This window comes from Rattus norvegicus, chromosome 17, assembly GCF_036323735.1.
Source record: "Rattus norvegicus strain BN/NHsdMcwi chromosome 17, GRCr8, whole genome shotgun sequence".
NCBI classification, from domain to species: Eukaryota; Metazoa; Chordata; class Mammalia; order Rodentia; family Muridae; genus Rattus; species Rattus norvegicus.
The window spans coordinates 9,523,811-9,550,120 of NC_086035.1; the positions used below are offsets into that span (position 1 = coordinate 9,523,811).

Consider the following 26,310-nt stretch of genomic DNA (forward strand, 5'->3'; position numbering starts at 1 on the left):
TGAAGTCCAGTGAGTCCATTCCTAGGACAAGACCCCTGAGAAATATAACAACGTCCTCACAAAACTGCATAATCCCACAGCAGAATCACTTCTCAGAGGACAGTGAGATGGTTCATAGTTGTAGGTACTTGTTCCACATGCCTTACAACCCACTGGAGTCAATCCTCCATCCCATCACGGAGGAGAGAACACATTACTGACAAATGTGCCTGTTACCATACACCATGACACCATGGCATGCATGAGCCTGTACACACACACACACACACACACACACACACACACACACACACACAACTAAAGATTTTCTCACTGGACACGATAGTGTACACCTTTAGTCCTAGCATTTAGGAGGCTGAGACAGGTGGATTACTGTGGGTTTGAGGCCAACCTGGTCTACATAGTGAGCTCCAGGCCAGTCAAGACACAAGAGCCCTCTCTGTAAGAATTTCTCAGAAGGGAACCAACCTAGAAACAATTCAGATATTTCAAACAGCAAATATAAAGGCAAATATAACATTCTCATACATCAGAGTTCTATTTAGCAATAAAGGCACACACACTGACTTGGTTGAGCTCCAAAACCACACAGATAGAAACTAAACACAAAAGACTACATATTCCATGATTCTGTTTGTATAAGATGTGGAGACAGAAAACATGACCTAGGACGGGTGTGAGTGGAGGCTCAATGGGAAGGACCAGAGATGTGACTACCTGTGATGAAGATGTTCTGAAACTGGATTGTGGATATGTGTACACAACTGTATACTTACTGAGAATCCCTGACTAGGGTCTGGTGACATGGTTTGCTGAGTAAGTGTGCTAGCCATAAACCTGAAGGCTAAGTTTGGTTCTCAGGACCCACATTGGGAAAGGAGAAAACCAACCCCTGCAAGTTGTTCTCTGATTTCCACACACGTATCATGGTACACACATGAGCATGTGGACCACACACTCTCTAAATACACGCAAAAAAAAAGGCATTGAGTTGGGGCTGCAGAGATGACTCACTGATAAGAACATGTACTATTGCTCTTCTAGAGGACCTGAGTTCAGTTCACAGCTCCCATGTTGGTTCATAACTGCCTATAACCCATTCCAAGGGATCCAACACATCTGTATGTACTGACATGGGCACACACACACACACACACACACACACACACAACTAGAGTGGAAGTGCTGGAGGTGTCGAAGTGTGACTTGTATGTACTGACATGGACACACACACACACACACACACACAGAGTGGAAGTGCTGGAGGTGTCGAAGTGTGACTTGTATGTACTGACATGGACACACACACACACACACACACAACTAGAGTGGAAGTGCTGGAGGTGTCGAAGTGTGACTTGTATGTACTGACATGGACACACACACACACACACACACAACTAGAGTGGAAGTGCTGGAGGTGTCGAAGTGTGACTTGTATGTACTGACATGGACACACACACACACACACACACACAACTAGAGTGGAAGTGCTGGAGGTGTCGAAGTGTGACTTGTATGTACTGACATGGACACACACACACACACACACACACAGAGTGGAAGTGCTGGAGGTGTCGAAGTGTGACTTGTATGTACTGACATGGACACACACACACACACACACACAACTAGAGTGGAAGTGCTGGAGGTGTCGAAGTGTGACTTGTATGTACTGACATGGACACACACACACACACACAACTAGAGTGGAAGTGCTGGAGGTGTCGAAGTGTGACTTGTATGTACTGACATGGACACACACACACACACACACACACAACTAGAGTGGAAGTGCTGGAGGTGTCGAAGTGTGACTTGTATGTACTGACATGGACACACACACACACACACACACACAACTAGAGTGGAAGTGCTGGAGGTGTCGAAGTGTGACTGGGGACATAAAGTGGGTACTCATTATGCTCATATGTATGTCAGCAGCTGCTGTGCTCTCTGCTTCAAGGTTCAGGGCACACTTCCCATCTCCAAGGCCACTTACTTCCCTTTGCTGTATCCCCAATTCTGAGGCATCTCCCTTCCCTTCTCCTCTTCATTACGTGGTAACTGTGAAGTGGAAACTTAAGGGTTCTTTGGTTTGTTTTGAACACATGAAGGAGCGTTTTCCTGAAGTGGACACAGGTCAAAGACTAAGGCAGACTCCTGAAGGAACGTTTCACTGAAGCAGACACAGGAGAGAGGCTGTTCTGCCAAGGCAAGCACCTGAAAGGGCATGTAATGACGAATTCTTTGCTAACAACAAATATGTACTGGTCTGTGTAGTTGAGCTGCATTTGTCAGGACTCCCTGGGACTCAGGCTGACGGGATGCACGTGCTGAGGCAGGGCACAGTGGAAGACGTGTGGTGTTTGGAGGGTATAAATAGGACTCCATGGAGTGACAGAGACAGAGCTTGGCTTGCTGGTATAGCTAGCTGTGCAATGCTTGTGTGTCTTTGCTGATCTTCGCTCCTCTGAGAGAGGAACAGCTGAGAACTTCTCCTGCTGGTTCTTCCTGCTGACTTGAGCTGAGCCTGAGGTCTGGCTATCTCTGCTAGGTCATGTCATTGCTGTTGCTAACCTGACTGTACCGAACTAGACTGTACCGACTAGAAGTGTTTGTGAGTGGATCGAGATGTCACTGCTAGCCTATGAACTGCCGGTTTCCAGACAACACAGACAGGAGGTGTTCCAGAGAACCTTTTCTACACAGGTCCACTTCCCTGTATCCTTTCTTTTCCACTACCTCTGGTGGGTGGTGGGCTACAAGGGAGGTTAAAGCATTAAAAATAAGATTTGAAAAAAATTAATGTTACATAAGTGTTTGGTGTTTGTCTCCTGGACTGACTGTAAGCTACTCCAGAGTAAGAACAGTATCTTCATCCCTCAGGCTCTGAAGTCCAGCTGGCCCTGGGAACAGGGCAGTCATTAGGGAATGTCAAACTAATGAAAGGAAATCTGGGTTAAGGAGGCAACTGTGTACTACAATCTTTTTGAGGCAAGAGTCTTGTATAGCCCAGGCTACCCTCAAACTTGTTTTTTGTTTTTGTTTTTTCTCCCTGAAACAGAGTTTCTCTGTGGAGCCCTGGCTGTCCTGGGTCTGGCTCTGCACACCAGGCTGCCCTCGAATTAAGAGACTCACTGGACTCTGCCTCTTTTTTTTTTTTTTTTTTATTAACTTGAGTATTTCTTATATACTGGACTCTGCCTCTTAAGTGCTGGGATTAAAGGCCTGTACCAGCACTGCCAGATTCAAACTTGGTATTTAACTGAAGCTGGCTTGAACTCCTGATCCTGTCTCCACCACCTGAGTGCTGAAAATGACATGCATGTGCTACCACACCTGGCTCAAAAAATGCTTAAAATACTAAAGAAGAGACTCAGAAACGACATATACATTTATTTAGGAGCCAGAATGAACAGATTGGAGATGTATATACACACTTAAATCCAACGTATCTTGGTGTCAGAGAGATGCGCTCAGTGGTTAAGAGCATTTACTGCTTTTCCAGAGAACCAGGGTTCAGTTCTCAACACCCAGTCAAAGCATATAATGTTAACTCCAGTTTCAGGGTTTATGGTACCTTCTCTGATACCCTTGGGTACCTGGCATTCATATACACATACATGCAGGCGAAACAATTGTCACATAAAATAAAAACATTCTTTAAAAAAAATTTAAACATATCTCCCTTGAATATGGTAAAAAAAAAATCCTATTTTATCCAGGGCAAGCAGTTCACAAACACAATAAACTTCCCAAAATTAGCCTGCTCAGCAATCAAAATAACCAGTACAGAATTCCTGTTTCTCTGCAGAGATCTGATAGGTTAGCACAAAACCCCAGATACAGTTCCTGTACATTTGGGTTAGTAGTAAGTAGTTGGAAAGGTCTCTGGAGAGCCAGAGAAAGAGGTCAGCTTGCTCTGCACTCCTTTAGCTCCCTTGTTACCCACCCAGTTTTGGGTCAAACAAAGAAATCTGCCAAGTTTCTGCCCAGAAGTGCACTCCAAGTGAATACACTGTCTTCTACAGCTCTGCATACCGCGTGAGATGAAGCAGCCAGAGGCAAGTTTTCCCCGCTCCTGGGCCTCCTCTGTGGAATAAGATGTTGGCAACAGACATACAAATACTGTATCGAAGGACATAGTGGTGCAAGCCAGGAATGCCCACACTAAGGAGACTGAGGCAGGAGACTCATGCAAGCAAGTTCAAGGCCAGCCAGGTCTACCTAGGAAGAACCATGGCAAGTCAGGGCACAGTCACCAAGCCCGGGAGGAAGCTGGGATTCAGGAAGACCTTCCAAAGCTCACACTTGTCCTGTCACTCCGAGGCTGATCCACCACGAGTTGGGCAGTGAGAGGTGTCACAAAATAAATGAAAATATAAAAAGTAAACTAAATGAAGCTATTCGGATCGGTCAGAACCGTAGGGCTTTGAAAGGGAAGAGAAGCAATGTGGGGTTATGGAATTAAGCACAGAGGGGAACGGTAGCTAGCTCGGCTACGAGTCAGGCTGGGACGGTCCTGGTTCGATCTCCAAGAGGACAAGACCTAGAATCTGGGGGAACTGTTCTCAAGTGAACGCCCTCGAAAGGAGGACGGAAAAATTCCGCAGGGCAGCGAGTTACGAGGCCCTGCACCCTTCACGAGAGCGAGCTCGGAGCTCCGGAACGTCGGGGAGAGGCTGGCCGGCGCCAAGGGGAGTGACAGAAGGCAGGCCATCCCGCCTCAGTCCAGCCGCGAACCCCGGAGCCCCCGACTCACCTTCCTCCCTCCCCGCCGGCTGTGCACCGGACACAGCTTCCCACAGGCGGCGCGCCCTCTCGCGGTCGAAGCGCACTCCGTCCGGTTCCCGACCCTCCGGCTCCTCGGAGCTCTTGTAAGGTCCGGCTCCACCAGGGTCCGCAGCCTCCGTAAAATCGGGCACAGGACACTCCATCTTTTCTGCAAGCCGCGCCGTTGAAGAGCTGCGCATGCGGCCCGCTACCTCAAGCAGTGGGTGGGCGGGGATGTGACCCGGCCAGCAACTCTCGCGAAGTTTGGGCTCTGCAGATCCCGCTGGGGCGGAGCCCTGAGGGGGCGGAACCCGAAGGGGCGGGGCCCCAAGGCTCGTTTTGGTACCTCTGGCTCTTTAAGATGAGTCCAGTGAATTGGAGAAATGGTGCAGGTTGCTCACTACGTCCAGGCCGCTTCCTTCCGAACAGTTCTTAGCTCAGGGCTCGCATCTTTGCTCACGGTGAGCCACTGAGGTACACTTCTCATTTCCTTTTGTTCCGTGTGGAAAAATTTCTCCCGTTTCTTTGGAAGAGTACCTAAGGCCCACATTCTAGAAGTGTTTTACTTAGGAGTTTGTTAAAGCAGACATAATGGTACAGGCTCTTCATTTCAATACATGGGAGGGGGAGGCCATAAGATTAGGAGCTTGAGGCCAGCCTGGGCTAATAAGCAAAAATGCTTATTAGGAACCGAGCAAGATGGCTCATACTTGCGGTTCCAAAATTTGCGAGATTAAGGTTAGAGAAATGCACATTCGAAAAAAGAAACTTTGTTCAAAAAAAAGATAGTTAAGGCTGTGGTCAAAATACTCTGGAGGACACAAGCTGACCAGGAGTTCAAGACAAACCTCCGCTCCAAGAATAGATCATCTCTCAACGAAACAAAACAAACCCACAAAACAAACAAAACCCCAAACAATAAAAAGGTAGAATGTAGTGCATGTCTGTAACTATGTCACTCTGAGGGCTGAGGCAGGAGGATTGTCATGATGCATTTGAGGCCAGTGTGGAGGCCATCTTCATCTTCATGTTAGCCACTTTATGGGGTATGGATGAGGGAGTTAGACCCTCTCCTTGGTCTGCAGTGTCTGATAAGCTTTTGGGCTCGTTTTCCCTGATAAGACTTTAATACACTCATCTGCCCTTACAGCCTCAATTCACTCTCAATAAATTTATGAGATAGCATCTTTTCTGTTCTCAGAAATAAGTCGTTTATCAATCTGTGCTGGTGAGTGGTGCCAAGCAGATCGTAGTTTGGGTCCACTGAGGAGTGCACTTAACTGCCTCCCTCAAAATGGAGTCAAAAGCTGCTTGTAAAACGGAATCTCCATCTATTTTACATGGTAGAAAACAAAACAAATCGTTGTTTTACATCATAATGAAATCAGATAGGTCACAGACTGGTTTTATATTGCTGTATTATTATTATTATTATTATTATTATTATTATTATTATTATTATTATTGAGACAGGATCTCAGGATCTATGTAGCCCTGGCTGTCCTGGGACTTATTATGTGGGACCAAACTGGCCTTGAACTCATAAAGATCCACCTGCTTCTGCCTCGCAAGCACTGAGACTGAGACTAAAGGTGTGTACCACCGGGGCTGGGGATTTAGCTCAGTGGTAGAGCGCTTGCCTAGGAAGCGCAAGACCCTGGGTTCGGTCCCCAGCTCCGAAAAAAAGAACCAAAAAAAAAAAAAAAAAAAAAAAAAGGTGTGTACCACCATGCCTGGCTTTAGGCATCACTCTGAGGCACTGTAAAAAGGCAGAAAATTGGGGTGACATTGGAGTGACAGAAGTCCCTGACCCAGGGATCTAGTTTGCTTTTCCTGCTGACTGAGAGTCGAGTCATTTCAAAATAGTCAAAGAAGCTGAAGTTGCTACAGAGAAGTGCTGTCTTCCTAAAGACACCCCAGAGGAAGAAACTAGAAACAACAGACTGAGCTGGTGGGACAGGCCCGTCATCCCCAGCTTGGGACATAGAGTTGGAAGGTCAGGAGTTCAAGACCAACCTGACTCATAAAACCAGAAAAGGGCTTGATGCCTCAGCCTGTAAAGATGCTTGTCACCAGGCCTGTCATCTGGCGTTTGACCCCTGGGACTCTCACGTGGTGTGTCACTATTGCATGGGCCGGGGCAAGGCCTCTTATTCAAAGAACTGAATAATGAGAGGCCATGACTAAAATGAGTTACAGAAAGAAGAATTGATTTTGGCTTACAGTTCCAGAGGGAGAGTTCATAGTGGGAAGGAGGCATGGCAGCAGGTGGCCTCCTAGATCAGACATCACTTAGATGTCACACCACTTGCAGAAGCGGTATGGGAACTGGAGTGGGGCAAGGCTCATAGCCTACCCCAGAATGCTGTACTTCCTACAGCGAGGCCCTACCCACTAAAACTTCTACTACCTTCCCAACAGCACCACCAGCTGGGGACCAAGTGGGAGCCCGTGGGAGCCATTTCTCATCAGTAAGTAAGGGCTCACCCTGATTTGCAAAAGAAACCAGATAACTTTATTTGGAGGAAAGGAACAATGCATTTCACAGAGTGATACACAGTTACAATTGACAGCAGGTCACACGAGTGAGGGCAGTCAAGGACCCAGGATGCACTCTGGGATCTGTCTTTATTGGGTCTTGAGGACGGTGGGGCCAATTACTAAGGGCTGTAGTTGGTGGGTGTCTATTGTGATTGTTAGATTAGGCCCTACATTGACTTTTCCTGGTGCACACATTTCTTCCCATAAGGTATCTAAATGCATAGGTCGATAGGGGATTCTCCCGGAAAGTTTTCTAGATACTTCACTTTGCTTCCTATCATCCAAAAACCAGTTCAGACCAGATCGGGCCCCCTGTTCTTTTTATCTGAATACACTGGGCACACACTTAAATAGAAACTGTTCCGAGATAGGAGTGTGTGCAGCCTGGTACTGGCTGGGGTTGAGGTTTTGAGATTGCAGGGTGTATTAGAGAGTACATACAGATAATGGAGAGGGGGTGCCAAGGGGAATGCAGCCCTGCTTTGTTTATTACTTGCTGGATAGCTCAGGCCAGAGTCAAAGTTGTGGCAGTGTTCCTGTCTCAGCTTCCTGAGTGCTTGGATTGTAGGCATGTGCCATTAGTCCTGCCGAGGTTTGGTTTATACCACTTCCTATTTGTATCCTCCTCCCATTAACATAGCATTACCATGACGTCTACCTGTCTATCATCTGGTCCACTAACCTATGCTTTTAATAACACTATTTTCCACAACCCATGAACTGCTTATATGGTTATATTTACTGCTTTTTCTAAGTTTATGAAAGTCATTTAAGTGTGTTCACATTTGTTGGCTTGCTATTATTCCAGTGAGACTACCCACCACCACCACCACCACCACCACCACCACCACCACCACCATCACCACCACAACTACCACCACCCGTTTTTGGAGGGGAGAAACCCACTTACCAATGCCTTCTGAGTTCTGGGATTAAAAGCTTGGCTTCAGTAAGATTTTTTTTTTTTTTTTAGGAGCTATCAAACGTTGAGTTTTATTTGTTGAATTTTTTTTTCTTTTTTTCGGAGCTGGGGACCGAACCCAGTGCCTTGCACTTGCTAGGCAAGAGCTCTACCACTGAGCTAAATCCCCAACCCCTTATTTGTTGAATCTTATTGTAGGAATATTTCATATTTTATTCACCTTTGTCATACTAGATATTTCTCCTGCTGCCTTTTTTTCTCCTCAAGGAAATGGGCTTCAAGGAAATGTGTAGAAGTTTCAATGTTTTTTTTTTTGTTTTACTTTTTATTGGTTCTTTGTGGATTTCATTCATATCATGCACCCCATCTCACTTATCTCCTCCTCCTCTTGTACCGGCCCTTCACTCTTGTCGTCTCTCACAGAGAGCAAGATTCAGTTTTTTTTTTTTTTTTTTTTTTTTTTTTTGGTTCTTTTTTTCGGAGCTGGGGACCGAACCCAGGGCCTTGCGCTTCCTAGGTAAGCGCTCTACCACTGAGCTAAATCCCCAGCCCTCAGACTCAGTATTTTTAAGCTGTGTTTTAGGATGGTTGCATTCCACTGAGCCGATCAGACATTAATCAACATCTTATCACCAGAGAGTTTCTAAGTAGTCACGTTAACATTTAATTTGAACGTAATTTTGGATTCATGCAAATAAAGCGCTAGAGGTAGCAGAGCTGATCTCGAAGGGTATATGAGGACTCTACTGGCTTTCCTTGGTTCCCCTCAAACCGTGGCTGAGTTAGAGCAGAACTCCGCAGGACCCAGCGACTCCGTGAGGTTTCAGCGGCCCACGCCGCCCCGCGCCTGCGCGCCCCGCCCCCTCCCCGCTCCGCCCCGCCCCCCGCCGCCTGGTGCCGCGGCGCGCGTTCTCCACTTTCCGAAGAGTTGCGGCCGCTCGCGACCCCCAGTGTTCGGGAGGCGCTGGGCGGAGCGGCCAGCTTGGCGGTGAGTACGCGTCGCCTCGGCACTCCGCGGCCATCGGGTGCCGCCTGTTTCTCGCGGTCTGCCAGGCGGCGGCCGCTCCGCCCGAGGCGCGCCTCGCAGCGAGTAGGCCTCTCGGCCGCGCGGGAGCCGCTGCCCGGTCGTCTCGCTGCTGCCTGGCGGCCCTGGCTCTCGCGCCCCTGGCTTCCCCCTCCCGCCGAGGGCCGCCATGGTCCTCCGGGGCGTTCTCTCTTCCTCTCCGAGCTTCCTGGGAGGGAGGCAGTCTCGTCTTCCACCCGGCTAACGGACTCCCGAGGATGGCAGCTAGGCCTGCCGCCTCCCCCACGTTACTTGGCGTGTTTTGTAGTTGGTTTCACTAGTTCATCGCCCGCCCGAGACCCTGGCTGGCTTTGAACTCACTGGGCACCCAAGATGGCTTCTAACTCGCCATCCTCTTGCCTCGGTCTCCGGAGAAAGATTTCCCCCAGGAAATCTGTATCATTTACCACTTAACGTCTCCTGTCGAGCCTGGTGCATTTCTCTCTCGTGGCTGATGACAGGCTGTGTGTCAGAAACCGGTGAGACCAGAATGTTGGTCACCTCCGAGATGGAGCTAGGTGTGAATCTGGACCACTCCACTCCAGTCTTCTTAGTCATCGTGTCATATATGGGCAACGCTGCGGGAAAAGTGAGCCCAGTGTTTGGGGTTTTATTCGGTTTGTTATGAGAGACAGTGCTTTGTGGTTGAGTCAAAGAAAGTCAACTTTTGGAGTCAGACGCATCGAGGGTCATTTCCCAGCATAGCCACCTGCCAACTACTTTTTCTTAATAAATTTCCTGACCTGTTAGGACATGTTGGGGTTCTTGAGAGGAATAACCTTAGTATTGAGTATGAGAAACCTAGAAGTTTGTCTATCGATTCCGACAGTGATAACTTTATCGCTCGGGGTGTGTTTGAAATCTTTTGTTTTTGCGCACATGTGGGTACACGTGGGTATGAAACACACACACACACACACACACACACACACACACACACACACACACACACACACCCTCCACCTACGTCTGTGGTAGTCTTCTTAAGTGTCTCCTTCTTCATTGGGGCAGGGTCTCTTGGAGTTGGTTGATAAGTCTGGCCGGCTTCCTGGGGCTTCCCCCTACTCATCCACCTGCTGGAATTTACTCACTGAGTCATCTCTGAATTCTGTTGCTACTCACTTGTCTTAAATGGAGGCTGAGTATAAGCTAGGAAGTGTCTCATTTGTGTTTGTGCACGTGCATTCCCCCTCTCCCTTATGGAAATAGTCAAGTTCTTTGCCTGGCAAACAGTATCCTTGGATACATGGTCTGTCGACGTGTGAGTGTGTGAGTGTGTGTGTGATTTTAAGTATGCATTTACCGTCCTCAGTTACAGAAACGAATCAATCTTAATTGTAGTTAATTGATAAAGGAAGAATAGTCTTATTAAGCTATCCACACCCTCCCCCCCCCTTTATTTGTGCTGGAGTCAACCCTAAGAGCCTGTGCATCTATGAGTTTTTATTTTATGTTTTTGAGACAAAGTCTCACGTAGTTCTGCCTGGCTTGAAAATTGCTATGTAGATCATGCTGGCCTTAAACTCACAGAGATTTATTCCCTCCTGCTTCTGCCTCTCAAGTGGTGGAATCAAAGGCACTATCTTTTTATGTTTTAAAAATAAAAATACAAATAAATTTTTATTTTAAATTTTAAAATAAAAAAAATTTTAAAGTTGTTATATATTTTTTCTTTTTCTCCTTTTTATTAACAATTTTTTTTCATAGAATCTACCCTGATCATGGTTTCCCCTCCCCCCCCTTCCAGTTCCCCACCATCCCACCCATTTTGTGTTGGCCATCTACTCCTGGGATTGTAGCTACTTTATATACCCAGAACCACTACATTTGAAAAAAATAATCTTTTCTTTTCGTTTCTTTTTTAAAATCCCAGTAGATATTGTTTTATTGAAAGTATCCTTAGGTTCTTAAATTTTACATTGCTAAAAGAAAGTTATACAAAACCTCTTGCTAAGTAGAGAACTCTACTTGTCCGTGTGAGAGAGTTCCTATGTCAGGCTTCCTTTCAGCAAAGAACACAGCCTAGAGACAGGAGAGGGGCAGAGACCAAGTGCATGCTTTCTGATTCTTTCTCTGTGGATACAAGCTTTTCTTTTTCTTTTCTTTTATTGGATATTTTATTTATTTACATTTCAAATGTTATCCCCTTTCCCAGTTTCCCCTCTGGAAACACTCATCCCATCCCCCTATCCCCTGCCTCCATGAGGGTGTGCACCTTCTCACCCTCCCACCTCCCCAAAGTTGTTATTTTTTAAAATTAGATTTATCGAGCACCCTCTTCTGGCCTCCATAGGCACCTGCACTCCTGTGTATGTATACAAGCACACACACACACACACACACACATACACACACAAATAAAAATAATAAAAAATAAAGTTAAAAAAATGTCAATTGTAGATATCATAAGTTACAAATTTTAGAAAAATTACTTGTATTTGAAGATACATTTGCTCTTGGCATACTGTTTTAAATACTACAACAGAATAGGAAATGTTTAATAAGTTAGAAACCACTCCATATAGGGTATTTTCCTAGGGTCCTAATTTATTTCTCCTGTCTTCTCCTATTCCAATTCCTTCTTTTACGATTTGCTCTTCCAGCTTTAAGGGTTATGTCTTTGTTTTTGCTGTGGTGGTGATGGTGTATCAAACCTAGAACCTTGTACATGCTGGGTGGCTCGCTATTGAGCTACATTACATCTCTTGCCCTTAGTGTTTTAGTACCTCCCACCTCATATCTGTCTTCAGTTAATATCCTCCTGTCTTGTCCTTCTGTAGCTTGTTTACTTATTAATTCATTAGCTGCCGAGGATGGAAACCAAAGCCTTGTACATGAAAACAACATGTTCTACTACTGAGCTATACCCTAGTGCTTTTAATAAAACATTTAATAATTTAAACATCAACCTTATGCTACTGATTCATTCAGCACATAACCATGTGTTAAGTAGAGATTCTTAGAATTAGAGGTGATATAAAGGTAATGGAGCCAGACATGGTCTTGCACACCTTTAATCCCGGCCCTTGGAGGGCAGAGGCAGGCTCTGTGAGTTCAAGGCCAGCCAGAGCTATGTAGAGAGATCCTTGAAGAAAAAAAAACCAATAAAACAACAAAGAAGATAATAGAATGTTGGAGTTAGGCTTTGGGATTAGGAGGTTAAAAATAGAAGTGCTTTACTTGTTCGGGTTAGTTACCTTCCTGAACTTGTTTCCTCATAATAATGACAGACTTTTCAGCTTTCCTAGAGTGAGTTGGAATATTCACTCATCAAATACGTATTACTACTTAAAATTGTTTTTTAAGATATAATTACATATACATATGTTAACTGTGACTTAAGGTACATATGTAATTATCACCCAAATGGCAATAATACATTTTTACTACCCAGAAGGCTTCATTCCATCCTTCCCAGTGAATTTCAGTAGTAACCAGTGTTTTGATTTAGATCATTTGGAGTTAATTTCAGCTTTATTGCGCTATAATTCATATACAATGTATCTACCTTTAGTCAACAGTTTTAGTATATCACAGGATTGTTTTGCTACCATAATTCAGAGCAGTTAAATTATCTTAAGGAAAAATTCCACCTGTTCAGTCATATCACTGTCTACTTTGCCAATTCCCCCAACTCAGCCCTAAATATTTATTTACAGACCCTTGATTTCTGCTGTCGGTATTTTATATTAGTGGAAGCATGCACTTAAGTATTTGTGGTCCTTTAGAACTAGCTTCTTTCACTTATTGTGGTATTTTCAAGCTTTAGATCATAAATGTTTTATTTTTATGGTTTAGTCATAAAATACATACCATATTTTATCAGTTAGTGGCTATTTGAATTGCTTACACTTTAGAGTTCTGTTAAATAATGCTTCTATCAGCATTTGTGTAGTTTATTTGAAGATGATTTCTTTTTTCTTTTTTTCGGAGCTGGGGACCGAACCCAGGGCCTTGCGCTTGCTAGGCAAGCGCTCTACCACTGAGCTAAATCCCCAACCCCTTGAAGATTATTTTTATTTCATGTGTATGAGTGTCTTGTCTACACAGATGTCTTTGCATCATGTGTGTTCGTGGTGCCTGTGGGGGCCAGAAGAGGGTGTTGGTTCTCCTGAAACTGGAGTTACAGCCAGTTGTGAGCCAAGCCATCTCTTCAGCCACAACCACCTGTCTTAATTTCTTTCAACCAATGTTTTGTTTTCAGATTACAACGTTCATGTACCTTATTCATCAAAGCTCTACTTAATTTTATGGTTTGGAGCACAGAAGTTTTAATTTAGAGATAATCTTTCTATTTCCTTATAGCTTGTGCTTTGATATTTCATGTTTAACATACCCTTGTTCATTATCTGAGGTGAGAAGAATTTATGCTTATGCCTATGTTTATGCCTTAAAGGGCTTTATGTTTAGTTCTTAGGTTTAGGCCTTTGATCCATTTCATAAATCTTTTGGTATATGTGTGGCAAGGGCTTAGTATAATTTAATTTTTGAAATGTGTATTTCTAGTTGTCTTAGTACCATTTTTTTGAAAAGGCCTTTTTTCACTGAAAATTATTTTATCATTATATAAAAAAGTTATTATATTAAGACCTATATAATTAATTTACAAGATAGACTTTTTTTTTTAGTCTCTGCTGTGTTTCATTGGTCTGTGTCAGGGCCATCATAATGTTTTGGTAACTGTTGCTTTCTTCTGTATTTTGGAATTAGAGTGTTTGAATTTTTCAAATGTGTTCTTTTATTGGTCAATATTGTTTTATCTATTTTTGGACCCTTGCATTTAGGCTCAGCTTATTTACTTCCTCAAGAAGGCTAAGTAGGGGCTGGAGAGATGGCTCAGTGGTTAAAAGCACTGGCTGTTCACCCATAGATCCTGGGTTCAAATCCCAGCACCTGACACTTTTACACAGACATACATGGAAGCAGAACACAGCACCAGTGTAAATAAAATTAAAAACAAAAAGAAGGCTAAATAGGATTCTATTGGAGATTATATCTAGATAGCAGCTGGGCCATACTATCATACTATCAATGTTTAATTCCTCTACTCATGAACCTGGGAGGTCTCTACATTTATCTAGATTTCCTTTAATTTCTTTCATGTGCGTGCACACACATGCATGCATACATCTTCCACTGAATTTAATCTTTTCCTCTTTTAAGGAATACTATAAAATTTTTAGTTCTAAATTTAGCATGCTTTTTTGTTAAATTTACTCATAAAGATATTGTTGTCATCCTTCTTCCCCTCTTCTTCCTCCTCTTCCTCTTCCTCCTTCTTCTAGGAGCATCATCATCATCAATAATCATCCAAGACAGGGTTTCTCTGTGTAGCCCTGGCTGTCCTGGAACTCGTTCTGTAGACCAGGCTGGGCCAGGCTGGCCTGGAACTCAGCTCTACCTGTGCTACCACTACTGGTTAGGACTTCAGATCTCTCACTGGGGTTACCTATCCAATATCAAATTACAGTTATAAAGTAGCAATGAAAATAACTTTATGGCTGGGGGTCACCACAACATGAGGAACTGTATTAAAGGGTTGCAGTGTTAGGAAATGATTGGCATAGAGAAATGGTTCAGCCGTTAAGAGCACTCACTGCTCCTGTATAAGACTAAGGTTTGGTTCTCAGCACTAGTTCATGACTCCAGTTCTAGGAGAGCTGCCACTCTCTTCTGTCCTCTGAAGGCACCGGATATACAAGTGAAATGAAAATACACACAGGCAAAACACTTGTACGACAGACACTTAAAATAAATACCTCTTTTAAAAATGTAGAGTTGGGGGATGGAAAGATGTGTCTGTGCTTAAGAGCATTGGCAGCTCTTCCAGAGGGCACTGGCTAACTTCCCAGCACCTACTTGGTGACTTCGAACTGCCTGTAACTCCCAATTCCAGGGACCATCTTCTGACCTTTGAGGTACCAGACACACAAGTGATATACACACATGTAGGCCACACACCCATACACACCAGGTAAGGTGGTACATGCCTTTAATACCAGCACTTAGGAGACAGAGGGAGGTGGATCTCTGGGTTCAAGGCCAGCCTGATCTACACAGCTAGTTCCAGGACAGCCAGGACTACACAGAGAAACCTTGTCTTGAAAAACCAACCAAACAATTAAACAAAACAAAACAAAACAAAACCCACTTCTACACATAAAGTAAATAAATAAAAATTTTGAAACAGGAAAATAAATTTACATTCATTCATTCATTTATTTGTGTGTGTTATATGTCACAGAGGCCCAAAAACAATGTGGAAGTCAACCCTCTTCTTTCACGATATATATTCCAGAAATTGAATTCTGATCCTCAGGCTTGGTGGCAAGTAGCTTTACCTTGAAGGGGCAGAAGGAAAACTTAAAAGAAAAAAGTTTAATTAATTTAGTGTGTGTGTGTGTGTGTGTGTGTGTGTGTGTGTGTGTGTGTATGTAAATGTCTGTCTGTTTGTCTGTCTGAATGTATATCTGTGTGCTACGTGTGGGCCTGGTACCCAGGGAACCAAAAGAGGGCATCAGGTTCCCTGAGGCTGGGTAATGGATGGTTGCGAGCCATGTGTTTGTTGAGACTTGGACTGAAATCCTCTAGAAGAGAAGCTATTACTCCTTCCAAGTCACTGAGTCATCTCTTCAGCTCCTAGAAGGAATTTTATTAAAATTTATTTTATTACTAGTGTATAGCAGTGATTTGGTTCTTATTGGCGCTGTATCCTTCCACCTTGATGAGCTTTCTTATTATAATAGTTTTCTAGTGGATTCCTTAGTTGTTATTATTTTTTTTTTAGAATTATTTATTTTATGTACATGAGTACACTGTCGCTGTCCTCAGACACACCAGAAGAGGGCATCAGATCCCATTACAAATGGTTGTGAGCCACCATGTGGTTGCTGGGATTTGAACTCGGGACCTCTGGAAGACCAGTCAATACTCTTAACCACTGAGCCATCTCTACAGCCCAGTTATTTTTTAAATGGCATGGGGTTTTTTTGTTTTGTTTTTTGTTTCTCTTCCTTAGTTATTAACCTACCTAGAACCTATAGTCTAATCTTTGGTGGTGAAAGCAAACATTTATCCTTTTCTTTTTCTGTGGCATGATTTCACAATTTTGCTTGTGTTGTTTCCACTTTGCAACCCTCCTGTTTCAGCCTGCAAGTAAGCGGCTATTATAGGCACACGACACAGCCAAAGCAGACATGCTCTTCCTGTTAATAGTCTTGAGAAATAATTCAGTTGTTTACCTTTCAATGCTGTCCTAGTTAGAGTTTCTATTGCTGTGAAGAGACTCTATGACCATGGCAACTCTTATTAACATTGCACTGGGGCTGGCTTACAGATTCAGAAGTTTAGTCCATTATCATCATGGCCAGAAGCTTGGCAGCCACGGGTAGACATGGTGCTGGATGCTACTGGCCCTGGCTTGAGCCTCTGAAACCTCAAATCTTGCCCCTGTCACACACGTCCTCCAGTATGGTCACATCTATTCCAACAAGGCCACACCTCCTAATAGCGAGCCTTTGGGGGCCATTTTCATTCAAACCACCAGAAATGTACTATCTAAAGTATTACATAAATGTATAAACATTAACTATGAGATTTTGGGAACATTCCTTACCAGCTTGAGGCATTTAGGTTTTGTTATTAAAGTGTGGACACAGTGGTTATAGTGATGGGGTTGGCTTTTACCTTGTGCTCTTCCTGCCCCTGTTCCCTGATGTGCGAGATCCACTGACCTGACTAAGAGTATTAGTATTTTTTTAAAAAAGATCTTTTAGGTTAAGTGTTACTGCATACTTGAGGAAACTACTTGTGTAAATTAGTATATAAGGAACCAAGATGAATTGTCTTTAATGCTATTGAAATTTCACTAGCATTTCCTATGTGTGTATATGTACAGACTTACTTGTGTTTATCACCTATATAGAAATGTGTATACATACATGTGTATATTCCTTTACAGAAAAAAAGTAAAACTTTCAATGAAAGAAAAGTTCTAAAGTCTAGATTCATTCCCTTAAATGACTGTCATTTGCTCTTATGTGACCACATTGAATAATCTCTAGATTAGAAACTTATGTTTTGAGTAAATATTGAACTTGTATTTTAGGTAAAAGGATGCCACGAAGAAAGAAAAAAATTAAAGAAGCCTCCGAAGGTCAGAACCTCGAGAAGAAGGATCTGGAAACCACCAGTTCTGTCAGTATAAAAAAGAAGCGTCGACTGGAGGACTTATTCATAGTGATATCTGATAGTGATGGAGAGGTCAGTATTTGACATGGAATTGTGGGTCTCAGTCTAGGCCCCTTTACCCACAAGGCTTTGTTTTGATTGTACCTTAATCATAGTTTGCTGAATTCATTTGCTTCTTACTTGATTTTCTTTTGATTTCTAAAGGGAATTATGGATTATTTAAAAGAAAGTTGTTGTAAAATATAAAAAATAAAAAAAGTATGGCTGTCTTTTACCTCACTAGGTCTGGCACCTCAGTGCCCCAAGATATCTGCTAGTTATCTTGCAGGAAACACATCCTAACTCCTCAGTGGCGGCCCAGTGTCTCCAGCTGCTGCACCCTTTCCTATACTCAAACCATCACATAAATGAACACACAACACAATAACCTTAGGTCCAATTGATAAGATATAATCGCCCACCTAAACATACAAAGCCCTGTACACATCCATCCCTTAAGAACATTCATAACAACCTGTAAAGGCACAGCATGGAATCTTAACGTCACCCGCCATATTCTCCTGCCACAGCTTCTCTTTCTTTCCCTCCTGTCTCTCTTTTCCATTCCAGTCTCCCCCTCTTCTTTCAAACTTCTCTCCTGTCCATCCTTCCTCTCACCCAATGACAGGCCTCCTATCCTGTACCTGCCTTTCACCTGTATTTTACAGATTCAATGGGGAGAAGGTTCTGGTGAACTCCCCTGATTCCGGTGTAAGTGACTGTCCTGGGGAAGTGGAATTAGCATCAAAATACAGATAACTCCAGGGCAAACCACAACAGAAAGTGACTGTGCTATTTGGCTGGGGATAAATGATAAGTTTACATTTTTGTAATATGTTAACCCAATGTAATTTTGGAACTGTTACATTAAATCACATAGAAAATGTAATTTTTATGTGTTTGAAAGTAAAAGAAAATGTAACAGCTGCCTGGGATCCATCCCAGGCTCCCTACATTCGAGGGAGCCACGCTGCCTGCGTGGCCAAGACACATGCTGATGTCATTGGGAAAGGCTTCTAGGGGACAGGTTGTCTAGATTGTACACCTTCTCCGTTACTTACCTTTCCTCTTCTTTCTTTTTACCTGTGTGTTAGATCAGGTCCAGTGCATAGTGAACCAGGTCAGTGTGGAAGAAGCATTTTTCTCTGACTAAAGTTGAGCGTCACCCTTGCCTCTTGTTTTTCATCCTTTGTACCCAATTGGTCACCACATACTTTAGGTTTATCTCGGGTGACACTCAGGTTGTTCCATTCCTATTTCTTTGCCTTTTTATCTGCTGTGTAGACTTTTGCAATAGACTCTGAAGTGTCTCTCTGTCATGTTTTTCCTCCTGACATTTTTTAAGATTTATTTATTTATTATATATAAGTACACTCTAGCTGGGAATTGAACTCAGGTCCTCTGGAAGAGCGGTCAGTGCTATTAATTACTGAGCCATCTTCTCCAGCCTTAGATTTTTTTTTTTTTTTTTTTTTACAAAATATATTCTGATTTTGGTTTCTTTTCCCTCACTTCTTCTCGGATATTCCCTAACTCCCCACCTACCCTAATCCCCACCTTTTCTCCCTCTCTGTAGAGTACAAGCTGGCATCTAAAAAGTAATAAATAAGATAATAACAAACAAACAGAAGAAAAAGAACCAAAGAAAAAGACCAAGAAACACACATAGATGCCGAGACACACAAACAACTTCACACATAGAAATTCATAAAAACACAACATTGGAAACTATAATAAACCCAAAGACCTATAAGGACAAAAGAAAAATGGTATGTAAAAAAATTACCTCCAAAAGGACGTTGGGTTGTTTTGTGTTAGTCTTCTATTGCTGGGCGTGGGGTCTGTCCTTAAAAGGGGTTTATATATCCAGTGAGACCTCATTTTTCCTTTGTGAACAGTTAATTGAAGACAGCTTCTAGGTTAGGGATGGAGGCTATGTCTACTTTCCCTCTGAGCACTTTCCCTTTGACCCCATGTGGCTTAGACCTGTGCAGGCCCTGTGCACACTGCCAGTCTCTGTGAGTTCATGTGTGCATCAGTCCGGCTGTATTTGGAAGGCTTCTTGGTGTCCTCTCTCCCCGCTGACTCTTACAATCTTCCCTGTCTTCTTGAGGAGGATTCTCTGAGCTCTGAGAAAATCCCGTTAGCATTGGGTGTTCTAGGTCTCGTGCTCTCTGGACGGTGTTCCATGGTGGGCCTCTGTGTTTTCCCATCTCCTGCAGCAGGGAGCTTCTCTGACGATGGCTGAGCAGGACTCTGATCTTGCTGCTGCAGCCCTTAGCTTTCCTTAGTTCGTGTGTGCATGTTGTGAGTGTATCCGATGTCAGCGCAGGTCCTGAGGCGGCCTAGAGAGAGTCCCATGGAGCTGGCTGCTCTGAGCCACCTGATGTTGTGCTGAGAGCTGAGCCGCATAAGAACAGGAAGTGCTTTCAACCATGGAGGCCTTTCTCTGTCCTCCCCATTTCCCCCAGTTAGCACTTTTGCATTTTTTAAAGATTTATTTATTTATTATATATAAGTACACTGTAGCTGTCCTCAGACACACCAGAAGAGGGCCTCAGATCCCATTACAGATGGTTGTGAGCCACCATGTGGTTGCTGGGATTTGAACTCAGGACCTCTGGAAGAGCAGTCGGTGCTCTTAACCGCTGAGCCATCTCTCCAGCCCACTTTTGCATTTTTAAAATACTTAAAAAAAACCTGTTTCAGAATATTAAACAGTTGGTAGTAGGGGGAACAAGCTTCTTGGCGTTGTTAGTTGAAAATCTCTGAATTATTCCAAAGTTTTCTGACTCTCGTGTTGCCTCCAATGCTCTTCAGTTGCTTTGCAGCTGGGGTGTCAGCCCTCTTGGTTTCCATTGTGGATCCCTAAGGCTAGAACTTGTGCTTATTCCTGTGCTGTTAGTTATTATTCTTTGAAATTGCCACCGTAGTAACTTCTTTTAAAAATGACATTTTGATCAAATTCGTGGGACTGTGTATGGTGCATGCTTGTGGAGGCTGGAGAACAACTTTTTGGAGTTGGCTCTCCTATGATGCGGGTTCCTGAATGGAGCTCAGCTGGTCTGGCTGGATGGCATCTCAGTCACTTCTGAGCTCTCCTGCTGGCCCTGCTGTGGTATTTTGCAACCCCTGTCTTTGGACTGTGCTTTTCTGGAGGGTAATGATTTTCTAATTTAAATACCTGTCAATAGTGCTTAGCCTTTAGCATTCTTAGAGAAGCCTGCATTGGGTTGTATGTATGTATGTGTGTGTATGTATGTATGTGCGCATGTGTATATATGTATATATGTATGTATTGTATGTATGCCTGTATCTATGTATGTATGTACGTGTGTATGAATGTATATATGTATGTAGGTAAGTGCATGTATGTATGTACCTATGTATATATGCATGCATGTATGTATGTATGTGTATATGTGTGTATATGTATGTGTGTATGCATGTGCGTGTGTATGTAATGTGTGTGTATGTGTGTGTATGTGTATGTATGTATGTATGTATGTGTATATGTGTGTGCGTGTATATGTATGTGTGTATGCATGTGCGTGTGTGTGTATGTGTGTGTATGTATGTATGTATGTATGTTTGTATGTATGTATTCTTGCATGAGTTTGTGTATCACATGTATGCAGGTGTTTGTGGAGTCCACCCAGGGTCAGATCCACGAGTGGAGGTTTAGTTACCTATGAGCTACCTGATCTGGGAAGCAATCATTGGGTCTTTATAACTTAACTGCTCAGACCTCAGATTTTACTTTTTCTTTTCTTTTTTTTTTAAAACTGGTTCCCTCCATCCCCCTTTTTCTCAGAGTTTTAAGACAGAGTCTTACTGGGTACCCCTGATTAGCCTAGAACTTGCTTCGTAGACCATCCTGGCCTTGAATTCACAGAGATCTTCGTGCCTTTGCCACCCAAATACTGAAATTGAAGGTATGAGCCAGCAGTTCTAGCTTTAGTTAAATATTTCTTTAAGAAAATATCTTACCTGGGTCATAGCTCAGTGGTCAGACATTTGGTCATGAGTAATGGCCTACTAGGTTTGATTGCCAGCATTGTAAAACACACAGTTGTGTGCACACAGTTAATCCTAGTACTAGGAGGCAGAGGCAGGACTAGATGCCTTTGAGTTCAAGGCCAGTCTGGTTTACATAATGAGTCCCAGAACAGCCAGGGTTAGAGAGATCCTGTCTCTAAGAACAAAGCAAAACAAAATTATAAAAAAACCCCAACCCCCCCACAAAACTCAAACCAAAGTACCCAAGAAACCAAGAAAATGTAAGGGTGATAGCATAATCATGACGTAATTTGGGCTTCCTTCTGCACACATTCTCTCTGGTTTGGCCCCCATTCAGCTCTCTTCAGCACACGTGCTATGGTTCTGGCCCCTCCAGTGTCCTGGGGTTTCTGTTGCAGCCCAGGCCTCACCATTAGAGCTTCACATATGCCTCAGGGTGTCCTTGTAGGGAGTGGGATCTTACCACAGATTGCCTCACCTCAGCGGCTTTCAGAAAACATGGAACACAGGACTCTGTGACTTCTTTACTTTGGTTTCTTATATGCTTGCAAAAATGGTACTAATGATGCCAAGTCCTGCTGCCAGTTCAAGGTGTAGCCTGGCCCCTTGGGATACAGCTATGTTGACTAAGTTGCGTGTACAGACCCTCAAGAAACTTCCCTAAGTAGTTGCTCTGAGGAGCAGGAAGTCCCTTCAGTTTAGATTTTCTTCCTTTAGATAAATTTTGATTTTTACATGACAGGCACCAATGGACTTTGCCCTGCGGACACCTTTCCTAGTCCCATTGTCTCACAGTTTTCAATGCTAGATACAATTCTGTCTTAAAATTCTTACTGTCAAATAAATTAGTTTATTGTCTTTATTCAACTTTACTCAGGTTTTCAGGACATAGGCAGAATGAGACCAGATTCATGATCAAAATGTGACATACATGACCTGTATCCCAGTTCCTGATAGTCATTGTTCTCTGAAAGCTCATGGTCTGAGCCCCACTGTTCATGCTTTCCTCAGTGAGCACCCCTGTCTTACAGGCTCCCATTAAAATAGTCCACTAGGTTCTGTTTACAGCACTCTAGGGCTTTTCTGACTCAGAGTTCCAGACACTTCCACACTTCTCCCCCAAACCAGTTTCAGAGGGCTAAGAACCACACGGATGAGCTTACAGCAGTAGCCTCCCTTCTTGGCACAGGCTCTGCCTTAATGCTCTTATGTCGTGATAAGACAAAAGAGCAACTGAGGGAGAAAGAGTTTCCAAAGTTAAATAGTCCATCATGGCCTAGAAGAAATCCCAGCCGGTAGGGAAGGTGTGGTGGCAGGAGCAGGAGGGCGTTGTTTATATACTTCTACTCTCAGGAAGCAAAATGTGAATAGGAAGTAGGGCAGGCTGTAAAGCCTCTAGGCCTTCCCCAAGCCCCACTAATTGCAGTGAGATGCTAACTACCAAAGGTTCTACAGCCCTCCCAAACAAGGCTACCAGCGGGGAGACAAAGTATTCAGACACTTGCCCTGGCTAGTAGAGCACGGTCCCCATTCAAACCACACCTCTACTTGGGGTTTCTTTTACATTCATGGAATTTACTGTACCTGATGATTTGAAGGACCTAATACTGCACTCATGCTTTCTGAGGGTGATTTAGTCTGTGTTCCTTAATCTGTTGTTTGTTTGTTTGAGACAGGGTCACACTTTGTAGCCTTGGCTGGTCTAGAACTTACTGTGTAGATCAGACTGGCCCTGCCTTCCAACTGCTGTCTTCACTCTCTTTAAATCATTTTTCCTGGTCTCATTTTCTGACTGTTCTTTGTTCCATGACTTGTAGTAGCCGTGGGATACTGATAGACTTTTTTTTTTTTTTTTTGATATGTTGTTCTAATAGTATGCGCATGTCTACGTTAGGGTTTCTATGGTTTAAAGAGACCCTGACCAAGGCAACTCTTATAAAGGAAAATATTGAATTGGGGCAGGCTTACAGTTCAGATGTTTAGTCCATTATTGTCATGGCAGGAAGCATGGCAGCATATATGCAGGCATGGTGCCGAGAATTCTACTGCTGGTTCAACAGGCAGCAGGAAATGAACTGAATCACTAAGCCCTGCTTGAGCTTTTGAATGAAACCTTAAAGCCCACCCCCTAGTGACACACTTCCTCCATCAAAGCCACACCCACCACCACGAGGCCACACCTCCCAATAGTGTTCTGGGTCAAATATCCAAACACAAGTCTATGGGGTCATTCTTCTTCAAATGCCCACAGGATGCTTTTCTAGTTTCTCTTCTTTTCATTTTTGGCTACTATCTGGGTATTATTTGACTTTTGCTTTTAATCTATATAGTAGTTGATCAATATATTTTACTTTGTGATTTCTTATTTATAATAGCATAACTTCTGCATTATGAGAGATAGAAATGGAGGAGAAGTGAATCTGGGGGAGAGGGGAGGTGTGTGTGTGGGACTAGGAGGAGTGGAAACTGATCGGGATGCATTGAAAACAAAAAGAACATGTATTTATCTGTATGTTTATATAGATATGTTTTTCTTTCTTGTGTGTGTGTGTGTGTGTGTGTGTGTGTGTGTGTGTGTGTGTGTGTGTAGCCTTAGCTGTCCTGGAACTGACTCTGTAGATCAGGCTAGCTTTGAACTCAAAAAGATCCACCTGCCTCTGCCTCCCTAGTGCCAGGATTAAACACATGTGCCACTACCATTTAGCTTAACTTTCATTTTTGAGGGTCAGTTATTATGTCTGTCAATCTGAATGTTTTAGGAAATTTTCTTTGCTTAGTGTTTACCATAGGATGTGTCTGAAATTATTCAGGCCATTTTCTTTCTTCCTTTTTTTTTTTTTTAAGATTTATTTTATTTATCTTATTTAAATGAGTACACTGTCACTGTCCTCAGACACACCAGAAGAGGGCATCAGATCCCATTTCAGATGGTCGTGAGCCACCATGTGATTGCTGAGAATTGAACCCAGGGCCTCTGGAAGAGCAGTCAGTGCTCTTAACCACTGAGCCATCTCTCCAGCCCACAGACCATTTTCGTAGAAAATGGTAGACATTTTATGATTTCTCATCCCTCTCCCCACCTGAAAATTTTCTTCGGCTACAGTTTAACATTTGTTCTTGAGGATCCCAGTCACACATATATTAAATCATCTTTGCCTGTGTTCTTGCTCACCTGCTCTTTTGTAGCTTCTTCTTATTGCTTTTTCTGTTTCCTTTTTGGTTATCTTGATTTTTTTTGCTACATTTTGTTGTTTTAAGACAAGGCCTTTCCACAGGGCCCTGGCTCTCCTGTAACTTATTGTGTGGACCAGGCTGGCTTCAAACTCCTAGTCATTCACTTGCTCTGCTTCGCAAGTGCTACTTATTAAGTTTTGAGGTGGAGTGGGGTTGGTCTATTAGGTTTTTAAAATTGATTTTATAGAATTCTTTTACTTTTTCTTTCATTAACCAACCAGTGGCCAAAGAATGCTCTACAATAAATGAATATATTGGATTTAAACACTTACTGAGTCAAGTGTTTCTGATCTTGGGTGGATGTCTACTAGTATTTTGGATATTGGCCAGTTTTTATGTGTTTCTGTGAACGTGATCGTTAATCATGTCAGTATAGTATACATTTTTATTTTTATGGCTTAATTGGTTCTAGATCTTGCATACTTTTTTTTTAATTGAGATGTCTTATGTATACCATTCTTAATAATCACTGATAATTCACAGGCTTCTACTAACCAAAAGGAAATATAGAAGAAATAGAAAAATTATTACTTTTGATGTCATCTACTCTGATTGTATTTCTTGTTTATAACAGGAAACAAAAGAGGAAAATGGATTACAGAAAATGAAGACAAAACAGTCAAACAGATCAAAGTGTTTGGCTAAAAGAAAAATTGCACGTAAGTTTTCATTTTTTTTTTTTTAAAGATTTATTTATTTATTTATTATATATAAGTACACTGTAGCTGTCTTCAGACACACCAGAAGAGGGCATCGGATCTCTTTACAGATGGTTGTGAGCCACCATGTGGTTGCTGGGAATTGATCTCATGACCTCTGGAAGAGCAGTCGGGTGCTCTTAACCGCTGAGCCATCTCTCCAGCCCAAGTTTTCATTTTTTAATTGAGTTGATACAGTGTTTTCATTAGGAGAAGAGACTTCTCTAGGGATATATATATATGTTTGTTCTGAATCTAAACTTTTTATGTATGTGAGTACATTGTAGCTGTCTTCAGACCCACCAGAAGAGGGCATCGGATCTCTTTACAGATGGTTGTGAGCCACCATGCGGTTGCTGGGATTTGAAGTCAGGACCTCTGGAAGAACAGTCAGTGCTCTTAACCTCTGAGCCATCTCTCCAGCCCATCTTTAAACTTTTGCAAATTTCTTAGAGAGTTACTTTAAGCTGTCCTAGAGGAAGACTATTGAAATTATAAATGTGAGCTTCCGGGGGTGGGTACTTACAGAGCCTTTGATTCTCTACCCACCTCTTAAACATTTTATTCTGTGTGTGTGAGTGCTTGCTTGTATGTGCCTGGTACCAAAGGAGCTAGGTCTCCTAGAACTTAAGGTACAAATGATTTTGAGCTGCTGTGTAAGTGTTGGGGACTGAACCCAGGTGCTCTGTTAGAGCACCAAGCGCTAGTAACCATTGACCCATTTGTTTAGCCCCCCTTTTCTTTTTCCTTACTATGTAGGTCTTAGACAAATTGCAGCTTTCAGCTGACCTCTTCTTCAGTAAAAGGCACGATGGGAGATGATTTTC

The 26,310-nt window shown here is 43.0% G+C and overlaps 2 protein-coding genes across 11 annotated transcripts in view; one reads left to right on the top strand and one right to left on the bottom strand.

Moving 5' to 3' along the window:
- The window catches only part of Zfp346 (zinc finger protein 346), a 29,892-nt gene extending 24,878 nt beyond the window's left edge, over positions 1-5,014 (bottom strand). Inside the window, exon 1 of one of the 2 annotated variants that reach the window (NM_001399322.1) lies at positions 4,766-4,973. In NM_001399322.1, the coding sequence (NP_001386251.1) occupies positions 4,766-4,940 (175 nt within the window). In that variant the 5' untranslated portion in view covers positions 4,941-4,973. Of the gene's footprint in view, positions 1-4,765 lie in introns of both variants that reach the window. The other variant, XM_063276344.1, reaches the window with a different exon arrangement.
- Positions 5,015-5,112: 98 nt separating this feature from the next.
- Uimc1 (ubiquitin interaction motif containing 1) overlaps positions 5,113-26,310 on the top strand; it is a 69,045-nt gene continuing 47,847 nt past the window's right edge. For 3 of the 9 annotated variants that reach the window (XR_010058818.1, XM_039095470.2, XM_017600476.3), the window contains exons 1-3: positions 9,693-9,820; positions 17,410-17,564; positions 25,360-25,444. Coding sequence is in view for 8 of the 9 variants with exons in the window: in XM_039095470.2 (XP_038951398.1) it covers positions 9,757-9,820; positions 17,410-17,564; positions 25,360-25,444 (304 nt within the window). In the remaining variant the exon portion in view is untranslated. Of the gene's footprint in view, positions 5,251-7,197; positions 7,248-8,277; positions 9,228-9,692; positions 9,821-9,840; positions 9,892-17,409; positions 17,565-25,359; positions 25,445-26,310 lie in introns of those variants that run through there. The other 6 variants (XM_063276146.1, XM_039095471.2, XM_063276145.1 and 3 more) reach the window with 6 other exon arrangements.